This window comes from Oreochromis aureus, linkage group 22, assembly GCF_013358895.1.
Source record: "Oreochromis aureus strain Israel breed Guangdong linkage group 22, ZZ_aureus, whole genome shotgun sequence".
Taxonomy (NCBI): domain Eukaryota; kingdom Metazoa; phylum Chordata; class Actinopteri; order Cichliformes; family Cichlidae; genus Oreochromis; species Oreochromis aureus.
The window spans coordinates 256,941-276,990 of NC_052962.1; the positions used below are offsets into that span (position 1 = coordinate 256,941).

A 20,050-nucleotide genomic window follows, 5' to 3' on the forward strand; every position below is an offset into this window, starting at 1 on the left:
TTAAAACAATACACTAAGTCTCTCTCTCGCTCCCCCTCTCTCTCACACACACACACACACGAAATAAATAAACTTAAAAACGAACAAATAAATAATCACGATGGGTGGGTTAGTCCACGCTGGGTGCACTCTGAGCTTTTTTCCACCTCCTACTCCTTCAAATAAGTTCTATCTGATTTCATTGTACAGTCAATAATGTGTAAAAGGCGAGATGTTCATTATAAGCGAATTTCTTAGGCCACCAATAAAGCTCTTTGAAAGGGCTTTTACTGGTGAAAGGAGGAGGTCAGATGGCCTGCTGCACCACACCTATTTTTCTTAATGAAAACGGCAAACTACAGTGACACTGTGACTTCATCTGATACCCACAGACTAAGAATTAAGTTAGAAACAGGAAGTTTGAGCCATGGTTTGTATGTATTTGTGTATTCAGCTGTCTGCACTTAAATCTAAACCGTGAAGTAGAAACAAGTTATTCATTTAGTGCATAATGCAGACTTTTACAGAAGAAAAAAAGACTCATTTGCAAAAGTCCGACTAACCCTTAACCATGTGACGTGCGGCTGCGCAATTGTTCGCACAGCCAGTGACAGTTGCAGCGACCGAACCGGATTAAACTACAAGTACCACCCATCACCAAGTCTGTCTCAGGGTGCCAGGTTCACTGGGCTTGGCAGGAAAAACGTGCACTTCAGGCCCCGCGCCTGCTCTGTGCTTTACACCTCGTATCTGGCAACGCCTGCAGGTCCTCGCATTGCTGTCGTCACTGAGGTCGGACAGAAGGAGCGAAGATGGCGACTTGCTACGAGAGATACAATTTGTAAGTAGTGTTCATACGGAACAGCTTAGTGTTTCTGTCTGCGGCTCTTCTGCTCACAGCTCCGGTTAAAGGCACATAAGACGAGTGGCTGTCCGTGAGAGGTGAAGCAGCTGCGGGGGCTCAGCGGTGCTGGTGGGGTAGATGACACAGCAGCTGAAGTTTGCTGACAGGCTCGGCCGGCGGAGCAGGAACCAGCCAAGTTTCTCTCCACTCTCATTCATTATGAACACTTAGCCAGTGTCGCCGTGGGTGAGAGCGCCGACGGGCGCCTTTGTTGTTCAGGGAGGCTTCATTCACCCAGCTAGCTGCTGCACAGCTGCTCCCTCCGGCTTTAATGGCACTTCACGGCTGGCAGTTCCGCGATGCGTTTTTAGACGTGCAGGTTTTATATTTACTTGTGAATGTCACTCAGCTGTAACTGAGCCTAACACTGATAAACGCGGACATGTGACATTAGCTGTGCGGCAGCTGGCAGCTCAGCCCCGGCACACCCTCGATCATGCCCTTTATTTAAAGTACCCAGCCCTACCGGTCCTGCCTCTACCTGCAGCGTGTTTTACTTACATGAGTGAAGGTTTTGGGTGTTCCTCAGCCTTTCCCAACACGGAGCATGTAATGAGGCATACCTCTGTAGTATGTCATACATGTTAGGTTAGGTAAATGGACCCTCCGAGTTTGGACCATTGACTGTACAATGAGCACTGGCATTATCTAACTGGGGGAAATGCCAAACAAACAAAAACTTTTGACTAAGAACATTTTCAAATAAAGTACAGACCTAACATTTCTTGGTAATTTGTAAATAATTGTCCAGTTATTATTGACAATAATGCCAGTCTTTCATTTAACACTGGAGAATTTGGGGCCCCACGTGTTTAAGATGCCTCTGTGTACAAAGATAGTGTTGGGTACACCTTAACCTGATGCATCCCAGCACTGTGGGCCTAGAAGTGTGATTTAGACCAGTCTACAGTCATGTGTTACTCTTCACACGACTGGTCATTTTAACACTGACAAAAGTTACCTCAGAACAAAACCGGCTGTTTGAAAACGTGTTCCCTGTTTGGTCCACACTGTGGTGTGGGGTCAGAGTACACCCTCCCACAGTTAAACAGTACTCTATTTTCTGTGTTTTCCACCATGGGGGTCACGTTCACCACCTGATTATTGTGTGTGTGTGTGTCTTATTGTGCTTTTGATGCCATAGTTTTCAAGGACTGCAGATGAAACCTGTCCTGATTCGCACTTGCCTGTTGTCCACGCTGTGGCTCCTGGCTGTGGGACCTTATTTGGTCTCTTTTGTTCTCTTTGTTCTCCTTCATTGTTCTCATTTTTACACTGACTGTCAATCACAAAGCATATCTCTGCTTATGGCAGCATTAAGTGACCCTGAAATTTTCTTAAATGTGTGTAGGCGTAGATATGCTGTGTTTAAACTGTGGCCTGTTCTGTCAGCAGAACAACCCAGAGCAGCGTCCACTCTGAACCTGTGTGCTGCTCTGGAGGCTACCTGGGGTCACAAAGCAAACATGAGACTACAGATGTGCTCTTCTCTCAGATTTCCATCATACAGAGTGTACGTGCTGACAGTCTGCGCTTTGACTTTAAATAAAAGCCTCAATTTGAAAGTTCACTGAAACATTTCCTAATACGCAGCGTGAATTAAATATTTAGTTTTGATATTTGTGTTTAACACTGGTTTATCACAACATCGTGCTCCTGGCATCGTAGGTTTTGGTAACAGTTGAGCTTTTGTTTAAGAGGAAGATGGCTGGAGTTCCTCTGCCAGCGTGTTTGTCATTGTTTAATTAATAACAAGTGGGAAAGTGTCTGTCACAAAAATGAGCATTGGAGCTTTGTAGAGTGAAAGATGACTTCAGACAAGTTGTTTGTTTGTTTTCAGCCAACAAAGGCAGAAATATTGTGTTTCCAGGGACATGTGACAAAGAAAATTAGCAATAAAGAACCAAAGGGGTTGTTTTTGGCATTTCACTGATCTTTGGTTGTAGTTGAGTGATTGGTTGAAGTATAATAAGCATTGACAGTTGATGCTGTCGAACAATTGACATTATTTGTTGACTAAACACCTCCCGGCTATATTTTCATGTGTATCTGAAAATTTCCTCTTTCCTCCCATTTCCCTCTCTCAGGCACACGACCCCTGAGAAGTTCTTCATCGAGGCCTGCGATGAGGGTGCCGATGCTGTGCTGGCAATCGACAGGGTCTCGAATGAGATGACCCTCACAGGTAGGCTGTGTTTGAAAGTGCTGAGCATCGCTTATGATCGCTGTCGTTGAGACGCGCCTCAGTTTGGACTTTGTCAGCTAATCACATCTAAAGAACTTTCTGACATTCTCAGACTATATGAGAATAAAAAGCCAGGTGGCCTGACACATGATATACATGAAAATGTTTACAACACATTCAAGAGTGTTAGCCTGCATGCGGTAACTACATGTCACTGTTACAGGGATATAAGAAGCTTAGACCGTCCACTGTGAGCCCTACTGCTCTGTGCTGCTTGTAAAAGTCTTAAGTCATTTTAAACAGAGCTGCTAAGTGTGTGTATGCATGTGTACATCAGGACTGCTGTCCAAGCTAAGCTCAGTCACACTCCTGAGCCCGTCCTCAGAGGAAGTAGATAGTCTACTGGATAAGATGAACTCTTTTGACACGCTCTGTGCGATCTGTCCATCTCACTCGTCCCCATATGGGAAGATAAAGCAAACAAGGTGATGTTAAAATTAGTAAAGCCCTGTCTACCTGCATTTACATGTCATGATGTTTTATCTCATTAAAACAAGACTGTGCTGCACATTTTTTGCAGATTATGTTAAATAAGCTGCTTTTGGGGATTTTATGTTTTATCTTTCCAACTTTCCAAACTCTCGTCTGATATTTTCATTATGGATGTTTAAATATGCTTTTTAATTGTTTGCATTTAGCACCCACTTATACTATGAAGCAAGTTCAACACAGCTGGGCTTTCTTTGCTCTAGCTGACTCAACAAAAACAGTTATCAGTTTTAAGTAAATTAACAGTAAAATGCAACAAAGTTACAAAGCATCAGAGATTAGTACTCAGAGCAGTTAAGTAAGCATTTGAATTTGGATTGAATATAATTATATAACCACTTGAGTTGAGCTCTCAGTGCTGTTGTTTATTTCTGCTCTAAAACTTTAAACTGGATCCATTTAAACATCATGGCCTGGTTTCCCGTGCAGGGCTGGTTCCAGTGTAAACTGCACTTTAACCCGGGACCTCACTGAATTGTCCTTCTCGGTCATGGATCAAAGTCATCTCAGATTTGTCCTAGTTTGGAGTTCTGTATCTCCTCTCGTGAGTGAAGTCTCGAGCTAAATCAGGTCCACCTGAGGACTTAAGATAAACCTGGTCAGAGCCTGTTGGCCTTAACATGGATCATATCAGTGCAGAAGGAATAGTAAACGTGGATTTCCACAAAAGTGTGCACGCTCCCACTGTGTACTGTGTTGAAAAGGTTCAACTAATGATTCCAGGATTTTCCAGAACTCTGCGCTCTCAGTTTGAAGCAGGACGGCAGGTGAAAGTGGAAATGCAGAAACAAACTTTGAGTTGATTCCTGAACACTACAACAACGCTGCTGTCCACAAACATTCTTGATTCTGCTCTGGCTCGTTTAAACTCTGGTTCAAGCTCAAGTCGTCTTTTTCTAGAAAAGACTTCAGAGTGGAGACGATTAAAGATTCTGTATTATCAGAGTGCTAAAGATAGTTCGTGCTAAATTACCGAGCACTGAACCAAATGAGTGTTGGAGGTTTTTGCCATCTTGGCTCTCCAGATGGTTGTTGTTTAATCACCCGGGTCCAAGCAGGTCCCTGCTCACCTGTCCCTGTTCCCCCACCTGTGCACTCCCTGTGAGAAATGGCACTCGTTCTTTCTTCCAGTTGTATTTCAGTGTTTCTCCACAGGACGGTTTAAAGGTAAAGTAGTTTTGTTATATGAGCACATACACACATCAAAGTGAATGATTAGTGAAATGAGGAAAAAATTTCAAATGAATGTTACATGACGCTCTGTGCTTCCCTTGTTCCCCCTGAGCTGTACATTACTGAGTGCTGTTGGACACGCAAGTTTATCAATGTGATACGTCGAGAATGAGGCGACATTGGAGCGTGAGGGCGATACCACGTGTGGGAGTGGCACCAGCAGCCGACATTATTACTGTTTGTTTTCAGTTATACTGTAGACCTGCTTTTGAAATAGTTTCCTTTAAAGCGTCTTCGTACTTTCACAGGAGTTTTTTGAATACTTCCTTTTTGTTTTGTTCATTCTCTGATTAAGTCAGGGCTCAAACTCCAGACACACACACACACACACACACACACACGCACACACTGCTTCTAAAGGTTCAGGTCAGCTTTGTAGACCAACCCTCTGAACTTGTATGTTGTGGTGACTCGAGTACAGCACCCAGGACAGGTGTACTTTGTTTTAATTTAAAGGCCCCTGATGCTTCACAAATGGCCGTCACTTCTTTGTGATGAAGAGGTTCTCTCTTCAGACAAAAGCAGCTGGCCCTTCTGTGTATTCGTCCACAAATATGATTAAATATGAACGATATGTTGCAGTGAAGCTGAAGCCTTGTGTGTAACTGAGATGGAGAATTCAGAGGAATAAAAACCAAACTTTTGTTCCTGTCACAGGTAAAAAGGACGTTCCTCCCTCTGCAGTTACCAGGCCTATCTGTGGCATCATGGGAACTATCCGCTTGGTAGCTGGTATGTAGCACACACACATCACTGCTGTCCGAGCTGCTCTTTGAACCTGTGCAGTAAAACACTGCTGCTTCCACCGCAGGGATGTACCTCGTTGTCATCACCAGGAAGAGAAATGTCGGCAGCCTTCTGGGCCACGCTGTGTGGAAGGCTGTGGACTTTGATGTGATCTCTTATAAGAAGACAGTGCTGCATCTGTCTGAGATACAGGTCAGTAAGACTGCATCATTGATCCCAAAGGAAATTCAAAAATTCAAAGGTATTAAGTATTATTTGTGGAAAAAAGAGAAAAGCTCATTCATATTTAAAAAGTATACGTGGTATGCTCGTGTGCAGCAAACATTTAGCATGTTCCGTGTTTTTTTTTTTTTTTTGTTTTGTTTTTTTTTTTTTTTTTGTTTTTGTTTTTGTTTTTCTTGTGTGTGTGCTCACTCGCTTTGAGTGAGATTAATCCACACACACAGCTGGTAATGCTGACAGACTGTCACACTAAGACCATCTCTGTCTGACATGCATCAGACCTCATGCTGAGGTTTCCAGTGCACGCAGCCTGTGCTGCTGTCGCTGTAGTCTGCTCATTTTAATAGGACACCTTGTTTTGAAACAAAACAAATCAACTTTGTTAGTCAGTGTAGGAATAGCAACAGGGACAGACTGTGGTAAGCCAGTAACACTGTCTTTGTTTCAGTGAGTAAGTAGTTGTGAGGCTTTGCTCTGTGCTGACATCAGCCCAGCTGTGAAGCAGCGATTCAGAAAAGCTAAAGTGGAGGCGCCCCATACGCCGTCAGGCTAAAGCAGAGCCTAATCTGGCCTGATTCGATGACCTGACCTGTAAGAGAGACAGATATGCATGCTGTTTTTAAAACAGAGAACTGAAATGTCCGTACCTGACAGACTGTCACGTTTGGTACACAGTTGGTGAATCGCCTAACAATGTAGAATTTGTGACATGCAGCAAAGTGACCTGTCATGAGTTTTCCTGCCATCTAAACATGTGTTTCCTTTCCTTGTCTAGTCTCAGGAGAATAAGACCTTCCTCTCTATGCTGAACAACGTGCTGACCACAGACGGCTTCTACTTCTGCACAGACTTCGACCTGACGCACACACTGCAGCGGCTCGCCAACACCAGCCCCGACTTCCAGGAGATGAGTCTGCTTGAGAGGGTGAAACATGTCGTCTTAATAGGTGTTAGCAGCCGATGCACTCAGTGTAAACACAGACAGGTGACTTTGAACTGGTCTAGGGAACGATATGCAGCTCTACAGATGTGACGTTTGCTTTGAGGGAGCAGGTGGAGGAGAGGTGGAGATAAAATGAGTAAAAGCATGACAGAGTGTGTGAGTGAGACAGGTGGGAAGGTGAACATGCAAGGAGCAGCGGTAGTGAAGGCAGGCGAGTTTAAATACCTGGGACACCATCCACTGCAACAGAGGCTGCACAAGAGAGGTGAAGAACCGAGTACAGGCAGGGTGGAGCGGCTGAAGTCGAGTGTCGGGGTGGTTTGTGAAAGGGAAGGTTTACGACCTGCCGTGATGGCAGATATATCGGACGAAGGAGGATGAAGATGCAGCTGCCAGGCAGGAGGAACAGAGGAAGACCTCAGGAGCTTCGTGGATGTAGTGAAGGGTGGAGTGACAGGAGGGTGCTGGGATAGGAGGAGATGGAGGCAGACGTGGAGACCCCTAAAGGGAGCAGCTGAAAGAAGATTTCTCAAAATAAAATATTTCTTTTGTGTTTTTTTGCTGTATTTATTGCTCGAGGTATTTATTTATGTGTAAAGTATTCACAGTAGTATTTTAGTTATTTATTTTTAAATCGCACATCCTTAATTTGACATTTGTTTTAAACTTAAATGCAACATTAATGTAAAGTCTTGCCCAATGATCATGTGTCGATGCTTGTGATTATTTTCAGGCTGATCAGAGGTTTGTGTGGAACGGGAACCTGCTGAGAGAGCTGGCTGGGCAGCCCGAGGTGACCTGAGCCTCACTTACACTGATGCATGTGTTTGTACTTGTTGTGCTTAATTACTGACCTTCACTGTCTCTCCATAGCTTCACAAGTTTGCCCTTCCCGTCATCCATGGATGTATCCTTTGCATTGAATGTGAAAGGTTTTTTTTTTCTTCCTAAAATCGTAAGCAAAGCCTTTTTTTCTTTGACCGACCCGGTTCAGTCATCGTCATGAAACCGTGCCGTATAAATGGGAAGATCTTTGAGTGGATCCTCATATCGAGGAGAAGCTGCTTCCGGGCTGGCGTCAGATACTACGTGAGAGGTAAAAACCTCAGAGCGTGGCGCTGAAGCGTCGTCTCAGTGCAGTGTGCTGTTACGTTTTGGCTGACAGCCGAGACTTTTCTTAAAGAGCGCCTGTTCTGCTAATTTTCACACTGTCAATGGAAAATTGTACTTAGTAGTCAGTATAATCTTTTAATGATATAAGTTTCCATATATGCTTAGAGGTGTATAATCGATTGTGTAGTGATAGGATGTGTGATCTGTAGAAGGCTGCAAGGACCTTTATGTGCATTCCAGAGTGTTCTGGCTTTCACACCTACATCCTGGGAGCATGGCAGAGGTCGTACCTTGTCTTATTGTTTTATGATAGGATAAACGTATCTATGTCTGTTTTAGGCTAAGTGCCTTTTGTTTAGATGAACTGTTGGACTTCCAGACCAGCAGGTTTAGGGAAGTCATTTATGGGGTCACACACACACACACACACACACACACACACACACACACACACACACACACACACACACACACACACACACACACACACACACACAATGATGTATAAATAAAGACCAGGGCAGTGGCACGGCGCGAGTCTCAGAGCCCTCACTTCTGTGCGGGCGCTGTGGCTGCCCTTGCTTGCAAGTAAACTAACTGCAGTGTGTGTTTCTCCTCTCTGACTCTCAGCTGAAGAAGTGTTATTTAGAATAAATCTCTTGACACACACCCATCATTTTATTCTCTGGGTGACCTAGAGGGGCTTTGCATAACCAGTTCAAACTAATCCTTCTTTGTCATATACTGAGCACTGGTGCATCATCCTCTGTCTAATGTTAGCTGCTTGGCTGTTCCTTATAAACCGTCAGTACGAAGAATGAAACCTTTGTGCAGCTTAAACCCGGAGCTTGCAGCTCACAAGGATTACTTGCACATACCTCCTGACCTCATTATTTCAAACTGCTGCCTTGTTTAATGTGACCATGCACCAGTGTAAAAGTCTGTACTGAGCGGCGGATGGTAATGAAGAGCACCCTGTGTCCACTGCTGTGTGGCAGTATCACCATGCTCCACTGTACAGTAGCAGACGGTGCTGACTGATGGTGTCTGTGTCTGCAGGCATCGACTCTGAAGGCCATGCTGCTAACTTTGTGGAGACTGAGCAGATCGTTTTGTATGAGGGAGCAAAGGCTTCATTTGTGCAGGTAAGTTTAAGGGTTCATCATATCATCGATGTTTTTACTGCATTGAGGATCATTTATGGTTTAAGATGTGTTAGCCCTGCGTCACACGCTGTGCTGCCTCCTATGGTGGCTGGGACAGAGTCCCGCCCCCTGCGACCCTGATGAGGACCGGCTGAAGAAAACGGATGGATGGTATTTCACAGCTGTCTTTTTTTTTCTTTGAAACAACCAGACACGAGGCTCGATGCCCTTTTACTGGAGTCAGAGACCCAACCTCAGATACAAACCCAAACCTATAATCAGCAAAACCACAAATCATGTAAGCTGATCTTTCTGCACATCTGCATGTTCGTTTCAAACGTGTGAAATGGAAATCTTAGGCTAACCTAATGGAAATGTTGTACAGATGGACGGCTTCCAGAGGCATTTCGACTCTCAGCTCCTCATCTATGGGAAGCAAACGATTCTGAACCTGGTGAGCCGTCCTCCTTTCCTTAGTCACTTACTGGTAAATGGAAGCACTCAGGAGACCAGTCTGACCAGTTTGTGTTTGTCTTCTTCCTGCTCAGGTGAATCAGAAGGGCTCAGAGAAGCCACTGGAGCAGGCCTTTGCTAGGATGGTGTCTGGCATGAATAATGATATGCTCAAGTAAGTGTCACCCTGTGTTTCTTACTGGTCACTGAGTCAGTGTTACCTTAATCAATCAGGTTCAGCAGTTTGACCTTCCTCATCAAAAGTGTTTGATAAGAAGAGGCTGCCTTATATAAACTATTGTTTTATTGATTCATCTTTATATTTACAGAAATAAGAACGACACTGGTGTTACATCAGTTTTAGTTGTTCTACAAACCTTTTCAGTCAGTGTGCTGTGACAAGCTTTCAAAGATTTAGTCTTCGTTTTGTTTTGTTTTTTTAAGCAGTCTGCCCTCCAGTTGTCTCCTTTATAATCTACAGTGTGACCTGCTCCTCTGTCCACAGATACATAGCCTTCGACTTCCACAAAGAGTGCAGTCACATGAGGTGGGACCGTCTCCAGATCCTAGTGGATGCTGTTGCTGACAAACAAGATGAATACGGGTAATAAAACGAGCAGCTGTTCTTTGCTAATGTCGAGCAGTTCACTGTGATGATGGACTCGGGGTGTGTGTGTGTGTGTGTGTGTGTGTGTGTGTGTGTGTGTGTGTGTGTGTGTGTGTGTGTGTGTGTGTGTGTGTGTGTGTGTGTGTGTGTGTGTGTAGGTACTTCATGGTGAACTTGGAGGGAAAGACGGTGGCCCAGCAGAAAGGCGTGTTCCGCAGTAACTGCATGGACTGCCTGGACAGGACCAATGTCATCCAGAGCCTGCTGGCTCGACGCTCGCTGCAGTCTCAGCTCCAGGTATTTAAGGTCACAGCTGTCAGTCGTACTGTGTGGTGTAATGCTGCAGTGGTAACACTTCTGCCCTGTTGGTTTGTAATGCTTTTAGCATAGAGAGCAGACTGTACATGTAAATGAAATAAGCTGGTTGACTGGGCCAGCTTGGGAAGGTGCAGTTTTAGAAGAGTCGTACAGGTGTTGTTCCTGTGTCTCCACAGAGGATGGGGGTTCTGAATGTGGGGCAGCGCATTGAAGAGCAGGCCGAGTTTGAAAAGATCTACAAGAACGGTAGGATACTCTGTTAGCACAGCTGCATGTGAAGTGTGATTGGTAGAAACTGTAGCCTCATGTTGTTTTTGTGTGTGTGTGCTCTCTAACCAGCATGGGCTGACAATGCCAATGCATGCGCTGTACAGTATGCAGGAACTGGAGCCTTAAAAACAGACTTCACAAGGTACCGTACAGGAGCATCCACACTGACTAACATGTACTCAGCCCTTGGTTATACTGCTCTGATGACTGCTGTTTAACCAGAGTTCCTCTCTTTCAGGACAGGGAAGCGGACCAGGTGGGGGCTAATGATGGATGGCTGGAACTCGATGATCCGCTATTACAAAAACAACTTCTCTGATGGATTCAGACAGGTGTGAAAACTATTACACACTTTGTCACTTAAGAAATAAGTTTAGTGTCAGAACAACAGACCATTTTAGTCTTGATTCTGATAAAGTTTGGACTCGGTGTAGAATATTAACGGTCATCATCTGAGACATCGCTAACTCTGAACCCGAAGTCTTAGGAGATGAGCAGAAAGTGCTCTATGGAAACACATAATTGACTGTTGCCTCACAGCAGGAAGGTCCTGAGTTCAGTTCCTCCATCAGGTCTTTCTGTGTGGAGTTTGCATGTTTTCCCCGTGTTTGCGTGGGTTCTCTCCAGCTTACTCCCACAGTCCACAGACATGCAGTTAGTGGGGACAGGTTAACTGGAAACTCTAAGGTGCCCATAGGTGTGAATGGTTATCTGTTAGCCCTGCAACAGACTGGTAACGGCGCCCTGAGACTGCTGAGATAGGCTCCACCCCCCGTGACCCTGGATGGATGGATGGTCCCACTGGTTAATGACAGACTTGCCTTCTCAAATACAACTGGGTCCACATAAAGCCCACATTCACTGGCTCTGCTTTGGTCTTAATTGTTGCAGAAATTAGGTGTAATGCAGCCACGTTCAGATTTATGCATGTGCGTTGTTGCTGGTTTCAGGACTCCATCGACCTGTTCCTGGGTAACTTTGCAGTCGATGAGTCGGATGGACCCACCCCGCTTCGTGTGCAAAAGGACTGGAAGTTCCTCACAGTCAGTACTATCAGCACCGTTTCCTGTCGTCACCAGCAGCAGGACGTTGTGACTAACTCATGTTTTTATTTTTTGCAGCTGCCCATCATTATGCTGGTGGCATTTTCCATGTGCATTGTCTGTCTTCTCATGGCTGGTATGTACAACTGCTGATCCTTAATCCTGTTTAGTTTGGCATAGACGAGCACTGTCCAGTTCCTCCATTGGAACACTTATGTTTTATTCAGTATGAAATGAAGTGAGTGACTGAGCTCACTGAGAACTTGGTGTGATTCCCAGGCTATAGAGATGAATCCAGGGTTTAACTATAGATGGTATAAAAGGTGGACGTAGTTTTCAGATCGTCATGCAGCTTGCCCCAAACTTGCATTATTTTAATGGCTATCAAGGGGTGATGTATGTGCTCTGGTAAATGCATGGGCGTTTTGCACTTGCAGCACTTTAACAACAAGCCCTTCACTTCTAACCTGACACTGAGGCACTCCAAAGGGTGCCCAAGGATACTTTGACATGCAGGCAAAAGCTGCTCATGTTCTGAATGGTCGTCCACATCCTGAGCCACAGCTGGCCCGTGGTTGCAAAAAGACTTCTTTAGGAAAACAGCACCCTGACTAAGTAAGCAGATAAAGTTCAATGATCTAAGGCAGGGGTGTCAAACTCCAGGCCTCGAGGGCCGGTGTCCTGCAGGTTTTAGATCTCACCCTGGGTCAACACACCTGAATCAAATGATTAGTTCATTACCAGGCCTCTGGAGAACTTCAAGACATGTTGATGATGTCATTTAGCCATTTAAATCAGCTGTGTTGGATCAAGGACACATCTAAAACCTGCAGGACACCGGCCCTCCAGGCCTGGAGTTCGACACCTGTGATCTAAGGACACCATCATCATGCTGGTGTCAGCCTCAGTCACATCTGCCCTCCTCACAGCTGCTTTCAACAATGTAAACACTCACCATGAGCCTTCAAAATTATACTCGGGTGATGTCACACTAGCTACATCCATCTTTTTTACTGCCTATGGATTTATCATAGGCAGTAAAAAATCCTACTGACCTTAAATATCCTGGCAAAGTCTATACGCTGAGTTTCTTTGTGATTCCTAAGTTGTTAAAGGACCAACGTGTCTCGATACAACATCCAGTTCTTATCAAATAGAGTTTTATACATCAGAGACAGCCATCGTGCTTGTTTAGGAAAGTGTTTGTCAGCCCTCCACTGTGTAATATGAATATCAAACAGGCCTCGTGTGAAATGAATATCTTCAGGATTTTGGTAACTTTATCTCAGGTCTTTTTGAGTTCAGCCAGAACAGCTTCACAAGCTTTGTGTTGCTGTTGTTTGGTAAAAGTAGTCCCCAAACTACACGTTGAAGCAACAATTACAGCCTTCATGTAAAACATGGACCAGACTTCTGGAGCTTCAGGTTCCATTTCTGTCTGGATAAAGTCTCGTCGCTGCCTCCTTTTTTTTGTCTTCTTTTTCTAGATTGCACTAATTGCATCATAATTTTAAAGATGAGTTTAAAGAATATTCTTGATATTTGTTAATAATTAATATCATTTTATTCTTTACTTTGAATTTGTTCTGCAAAACATTTCAGGGTGAGAATCCAACCGCACACTTGGCCAAAGGGATCAAAGTTGTGTAGTGAAAGCAGCTCGTTTGCCGCTGCTTTGTTTACAGAGTAACAGCCTAAAAGTGCTCCCGATGATGATGATGATGATGATGATACTTGATGTCTGCTGTCTGCCTTCCAGGTGATACATGGACAGAGACCCTGGCTTATGTGATGTTCTGGGGGGCTGCAAGTGCAATTACAGCCACTATCATCCTGTTTAATGGCCAAGACTTTGTGGACGCCCCCAAGTTGGTTCACAAGGAGAAGATGGACTAAGTGTGCGCTTGTGTATGTGAGGATGAGCTGGGTCCGGCGGGCTCGTATACCTCATCATCTTCACCTTCGGCAGGTCTGGAGTCCGGGTTGACCTGCCGCCTCCGTGTTGCCCTCTGGACTTTCTCATACAAAACAGTCTCTCTGTCTTCTGTCTGCAGCACATTTGACCACCTTCAGTTGTACTGCACACACTGCGTACCGTGCTTTTCATTTAATTTCGTTTCCCTTGGTCCCCAGGCTTTAGTTTGCCGTTGGTTTAGCTAGCTTGGTTTCGTTGGTGTTGGTTGTTTCCATGACTACACTACCACTGTGTTTCCCTTTGGTTGGGCTTGTTTGTGCTTTCTTTCCTCGTACGTTAGCTTCAACAGTCGTGGCGATGAAACATGCACATATTAAAACCTATGTTGTATTGCAATGAAAAGTATGCACTCTGGGAGTTTTGAATGTAATGAGCCTTACTTGTGTATTAATTATATAACTATGTGGCCAATCTGTCTTCCTATGAAGCGACCTCAGAAAAGCGTCGGTGACCTTGTTCTTTGTAGAAGCACAAACTGCGGCCACACACACCTGTAACTGACAGAGCCGTCAGTGGTAAACGTTTGGCTTCGGTGTTACAGGCTCCTACATCTCAGCCTGATCTTTGATTTGCTCCATTTCAGCATTATACAGGGTTAAGAATGAGGGTCTCATCTGAGCCACCTGCAGGTGACCACAGCACAGCACACTACAGCGTTCTGCTTTATCTGTATGGCACGATATCATCATTGGGTTGAGTCCAGTGGGTTTTGGGCCTCCATGGCTGAGGCTTGCCTTGGTGATCAAACCTTGCCCTCGGTCTTTGTGCATGTTTCGCTGGCTTAAATGAATGCCAGGAACCAAAGTTTCTGGCAGAACGTTCGACGGTAACCAGGCGGTTATGTTGTTTTCTTCACCTGCAGTGGTTTCAGGTTGGCCTGCAGCAGCATGTCTGCATCACTGTTGCAGGTTTTCAGAGTTGGTGCTGGATGTAGCGGAAAAATAACAACCTCGGTCCTTTTCCCCAATACAGTCAGGTGTGACAGACAGAGTAACGTTCTTACTGTAGTTTGAGAATACCAAATAATTTAATTGTTAAAACATTCTGTGGATTTATTCTTAAGGTGCAGCTTTCTTGGTCATTAACCCAGGACACCGTCTTAAACCAGTGGTTACCTTGGTTATGGCCCTCGTTCGTTCGAGATGAGGCACAGGATCGCGCCTCATCGTGTGTCCACAACCCGAGAGTGCTCGTTCCCGTGGAGCTGCCAGTGAGCTCCAAAGTCCGGTCTAGCTACTTCTTCACCAGCTTATACAGTATGCAATCAGCTGTGAACTCTGAACACATCCTTGTATATTTTGAAAAGGACATTTGTATTTGCAGAAAAGACTGAGTGATGGTTTGATCTGGACGCTGCAGCTCTGTCTTTCCTCTGACCACATGCAGCCCCGGGTTCAAAGCGATCTGATGGGTCCGTACTTTCTTCTGTCCAACAGTGGAGCCAGTGACAGGAGCTCAATATGTGGTTCATGTGTTTTCACGGCTCAGCAGCGAGGGCGGCGAGTCACACTCGTTTTCTTTCTTTCCTGTTGTGGTTTTAGAAAAATGCAACAAACACATTTCAGAAACATTTGTCATGTTAGGAAGTAATAACAAGATTCTCTCTTTTATGATCTTTAATACTCTGTAAGCTCTCTGTGAGTAGTACGCACATCGTCTCTCCACACAGACGATGATCTCTGTGAAGTACAGCTGACTTTGGTGTTTTTATGTCTGACTGTTGCTGATAATCGTCACATATTAGGAACACTGGGATTGTACGGCTATAAACAACACGTCCTGTCTCTGTTTTGTGGTGGAAAATGATCTCGTGCTTCTTCAGCACTCTCCTTCCAGGACCAGACTTTATCTTTGTTAATAAACTGAACACACAGACGTTACAGCACCCTTGTGCTTCTGGAGTTTCATTTATCGTTTCTTTTCTTTGTGAAATAGAAAGGAAAGCAGGGACAGACATGTGGGACGCTTTGTATGGGAGCTGAGCTGGTGTCCTGCTCTTTTCCACATTAACATCAGATCAGGTGAAAGTACTTCTTACTGAGGGTTTTAGGAACAGACTCACTCAGTGTTTGTTTAAAAAAACTACAAAAACAACCTTTATGGTTCATTTAGAGGCTCCATTTATGTTTGTGGGGCTTCCATCTTTTAAACATGGAGTACACAAATGATTGAAGATGACATCAGCAGCCTCTAAAAAGGTTCTACGTTTGGAACCACCAGCAACAGAAATGTAGTCCATGGGCCTTGAAGGCCGATGACTCTGTGGGAACGCTGTGTTTGAACAGAATTACATGTAGTGTGGAGGTACTGTGAGACGGCATTTAACATGCTGACGAAAAATATAAAGAAGATATGATGTTATGGATCTCGTTATAAACAATATCAGGCCATTTTCACACAATCTGATAAAAATAACAGTCAATAACAAAATGACGTCCTTTGCTTGTGGTTCTGAGGGATCACTGGCACACTATTGATCATGTGAGTCTTAGCCATGGTTTAGGGCTCGGATGGCTTGGGGATGGAATAGAAGTCTCTCTGTCCTTGCCCGGATGGTCCAGAACCTTCTGCCAGATTGCAGAAGTTGGAACAGTTTGTTGCCATGAGGGACGGGTCCTTCAATACCTGAGCTGCTCTAGTCCAGCATCTCCTGTTGTAGGGTTAGGCTAACCCTGAACCCTAATGAGGTATTTAATAATATAGATCAATCATTGTTTGCTGATGATGGAGTCATTTGGATATTTCTTACAGAGAGTAGATTAGCAGTTTAATCTCAAATTGTATGGAAATGAAATGGAAAAGGTTGATTGCTTTAAATATTTAGGTATTTGGTTTGATAAAAGGCTTACATGGAAAACACATATTGGGGAAATAACTGAGAAATGTAAAAAGGTTTTGAATATTTTAAGATGTTTAAAAGGCAGCGAGTGGGGTGCAGATAGGACAGCATTAAAAGCTTTATATAAAGATCCCATTAGATCAGTTCTGCTTTATGGTTCAGCGGATAAAACATTGTTAAATAACTTGGATAAAATTCAGTATCAAGCGCTGAGGTTGTGTTGTGGGGCCATTAAAACTACACCAGTGTCCACACTGCAAGTTGAAATGGGTGAACAACCTCTAGAAATCAGAAGACATGAAATAGCTTTAACTTATTGGGCAAAGTTAAAGGGACACAGTGAAAATCATAAAGCTCAGAATATAATTAAACCTTCTTGATGCATTCTCAATCATCCAGGAAAGTAAATCTCCAAAAGTTGAATCAAGACGTTTTAACCCACTTTGGCAAGGACTGCCTAAAGCTTGTACGTCAGTATGAGCAAACAGCACGTAAGATGGCGGACTACAGGAACCACCTGAGATTCAGCCTCAGATGCCGACAAAACAGGATTACTCCTAAAAGTCTGCAAATGAGCTCTTCAGTTAAAGGCTTCCGGGCAACAAAAATCCTCCAGAAGGCACAGCATCAGTTGCTTAATGAACGGGTGAGGAAGACAAATTTTACCATCGACTGACTATGCTTTTAGATGAGAATACTCTTACAAAGGTCTTTGACTTCACTGAGAAGGCTCGTCTAGTACAGCACAAGAAGTCTAAGACCAGGCAACAAAGGAAGTTTGACTTACTTTTTGTACGTCGGAAACCACCACAAAATACGGAGAGTGTCCTCAGTGGCCAGAAGAGACAAGGATGCGACATGGAGGATGTGGACAAGTGGGTGAAGAATTTGTCTGACAGACAGCTTACCCAAACAGTGAAAAACATCCTTGCTAAAGGGTTGAATTTTGCCGTCACACCGAGACAAATCCCTCTAGTGGAGCTGATCACAGCCACAGAAACAGCAATTCGTAACAACAATATTGCAGAAGTGGAAGCAGAGCAACTACGGACAAAAGTTTCAGCCTGTCTCAGCAACGCAAAGCCCCCAGCATCCAACATCACCATGGAGGAGAGGAAGGCACTCACTTAGTGATGACAACAACATTATCATCCTTCCGGCAGACAAGGGTAGGCGCACAGTATTGCTTAACCAGAAAGACTATCATGAGAAGATTTTGTCACTACTCAGTGATGAAAATACTTATGAGCCCTTGAAACAAAACCCAGGAAGTGGCTACAGGAAGAGGGTCATAGACTGTCTGAAGCAGTTAGAACAAGACAAGGCTATTGACCGGACCTCATACCACAGGCTGTACCCAGGGGAGTCTACACCAAGTCTGTATGGTTTACCGAAAATACATAAGCAGGGTGCACCTTTAAGACCAATTGTCTGCATGATCAACTCGGTCACCTATAACATCTCCAACTTTCTGGCTTCGATCCTCAACCCGCTGGTGGGCAGCTCTGAACACCACATCCAGAACACCCTGGATTTTGTTGAGAAGGTGAGAGATGTCATTATGGAGGCAGATGAAACCATGGTCTCGTACGACGTTACATCTCTCTTCACTTGCATCCCAGTCACGGAAGCGTTGGAGGTAGTCCGTAAGAGATTACAGGATGACACCAACCTCAGCAACAGGACCACTCTCAGCATCGACCAAGTGTGTTTGCTTTTTGAACTGTGTCTTCATTCCACCTACTTCACATACAAGGGTCAGTTCTACAGGCAGAAACATGGGTGTGCCATGGGCTCCCCAGTTTCACCCATCGTGGCCAATTTGTACATGGAAGAAGTGGAAAAGAGGGCGTTGCTATCCTACCCTGGAACACCACCAAGCCATTGGTTCACATATGTGGATGACACCTGGGTGAAAATCAAATCTCAGGACGTACTACATTTCACGGATCACATTAACTCGGTGGACCGACACATCAAATTCAGCAGGGAGGATATGAAAAGTGGCAGGTTAGCCTTCTTAGACTGTGAGATTTCCATCAGTAATGGGGGACATCTAAAAGCTGACGTGTACCGTAAACCTACACATACGGATCAGTATCTAAGGTTCGACTCTCATCATCCACTGGAGCACAAACTGGGTGTCATCAGGACGCTACAACACAGAGCGAACATCATCCCCACTGACACAGCGGCCAGGGAGGCAGAAGAACAGCACATCAAGAAGGCCCTGAGTAATGTGGTTATCCCAGCTGGACTTTTGTCAAAGCTGGAAGGCACCTAAAGAAAGCTCCAGCCGATCCAGGAGAGAAGGACAACCGCTGCCCAGGCGAAAACCTGTAGTGATCCCATATGTGTCAGGAGTATCGGAGCAGTTGAGACGCATTTTTTCTAAACACCGGGTCTCTGTGGCTTTTAAACCCCAAAATACGCTGCGCCAAAAACTGGTCCACCCCAAGGATCGGGTCCCCCGACACAAACAGAGTAACATAGTGTACACTGTTAAGTGCAGGAGGATTGCCAGGATTTATACATCGGGGAAACCAAACAACCTCTGGATAAGAGGATGGCACAACACAGAAGAGCAACCTCATCAGACCAGGACTCTGCAGTCTATTTACACCTACAGGCCAGTGGACACTTTCAACGATGAGGATGTACACATCCTGGACAGGGAGGAACGCTGGTTTGAGCGCGGAGTCAAGGAGGCCATTTACGTGAAAAGGGAAAGACCATCTCTGAATCGAGGACGGGGCCTAAGGGTACATCTGTCACCATCTTACAATGCTGTGATTGCAGCCATTCCCCAACTCTCTGTGAATGGGACTCATGGCCATTGATCAGTGTTCTTTGATCAGTGGGTTTTGGTCAGTGATTGTTGATCAATGGTCATGGGAATTTGCATAATTATGATTAAGGAACTGACCTCACAGCCCATTGTTCCTTCAGTGGGCTGGTTTCAGTCATTATGCAAATGTACTGTTTATAAGGTTTGGGGAAACCTGCAGTCAGCTGAGACTGAAGAAGTCACTTGGATGAGTGACGAAACGTTTCTCCCACAAAACGCTACGTCCAGATGAACAGATTCAACTTTTGGAGATAATTAAACCTTGTTTAAGAAAAAGTAAAAAAGTGAACGAATAAGAAGTTTTGGTTATAGGGGAAAAATAAATAAGACAGGAATTAACAAACTTATTAGTCCAGCAGAACCATTTTCAAATTTACTGTCATGGATATATGACCAAACAACTCCTGATTTTATTCATTACACAAAGGAAGAACCAGGTATATGATCATATAAGGGAAAATTATTCAGAACATGTGGGAAAATATACTGATGCATCATAATTGTTAGATAATAAAGCGGGTGTTTTGTTTGTTATTCCAGAAAGAAGCTTTGTGATTAATAAAAGAATTACTGATGATTTAACAGTTCATACTGAAGAACTGTAGCAGTTTTAATCACTGCAAACTGGGTGGAGGTGGCACCAGTAGGAAGTATTTGATTTGCTCGGACTCTAGTAG

General features: G+C 44.4%; 1 protein-coding gene across 1 annotated transcript; it reads left to right on the plus strand.

Annotated features, from left to right (window-relative positions):
- The first annotated feature begins 274 nt into the window (after nt 1-274).
- Nucleotides 275-15,571, plus strand: sacm1la (SAC1 like phosphatidylinositide phosphatase a). The gene is made up of 20 exons (XM_031744934.2): nt 275-820; nt 2,971-3,068; nt 5,508-5,582; nt 5,662-5,789; nt 6,595-6,744; nt 7,496-7,555; nt 7,636-7,669; nt 7,757-7,858; nt 8,935-9,020; nt 9,232-9,318; nt 9,406-9,474; nt 9,569-9,648; nt 9,979-10,077; nt 10,239-10,377; nt 10,575-10,644; nt 10,738-10,810; nt 10,907-11,000; nt 11,619-11,711; nt 11,790-11,847; nt 13,471-15,571. Exons 1-20 carry the CDS (start codon nt 792-794, stop codon nt 13,605-13,607), a joined length of 1,761 nt encoding a protein of 586 aa, XP_031600794.1. The 5' UTR covers nt 275-791; the 3' UTR covers nt 13,608-15,571.
- Nucleotides 15,572-20,050: the final 4,479 nt, after the last annotated feature.

Bases quoted from the DNA above. Each gene is read 5' to 3' on its own strand.
- sacm1la (XM_031744934.2), top strand. From the start codon at position 792: ATGGCGACTTGCTACGAGAGATACAATTT. The intron at 5,790-6,594 runs GTCAGTAAGACT...TTCCTTGTCTAG, and splicing joins TGCATCTGTCTGAGATACAG to TCTCAGGAGAATAAGACCTT. The intron at 7,670-7,756 runs GTATCCTTTGCA...GACCCGGTTCAG, and splicing joins CCTTCCCGTCATCCATGGAT to TCATCGTCATGAAACCGTGC.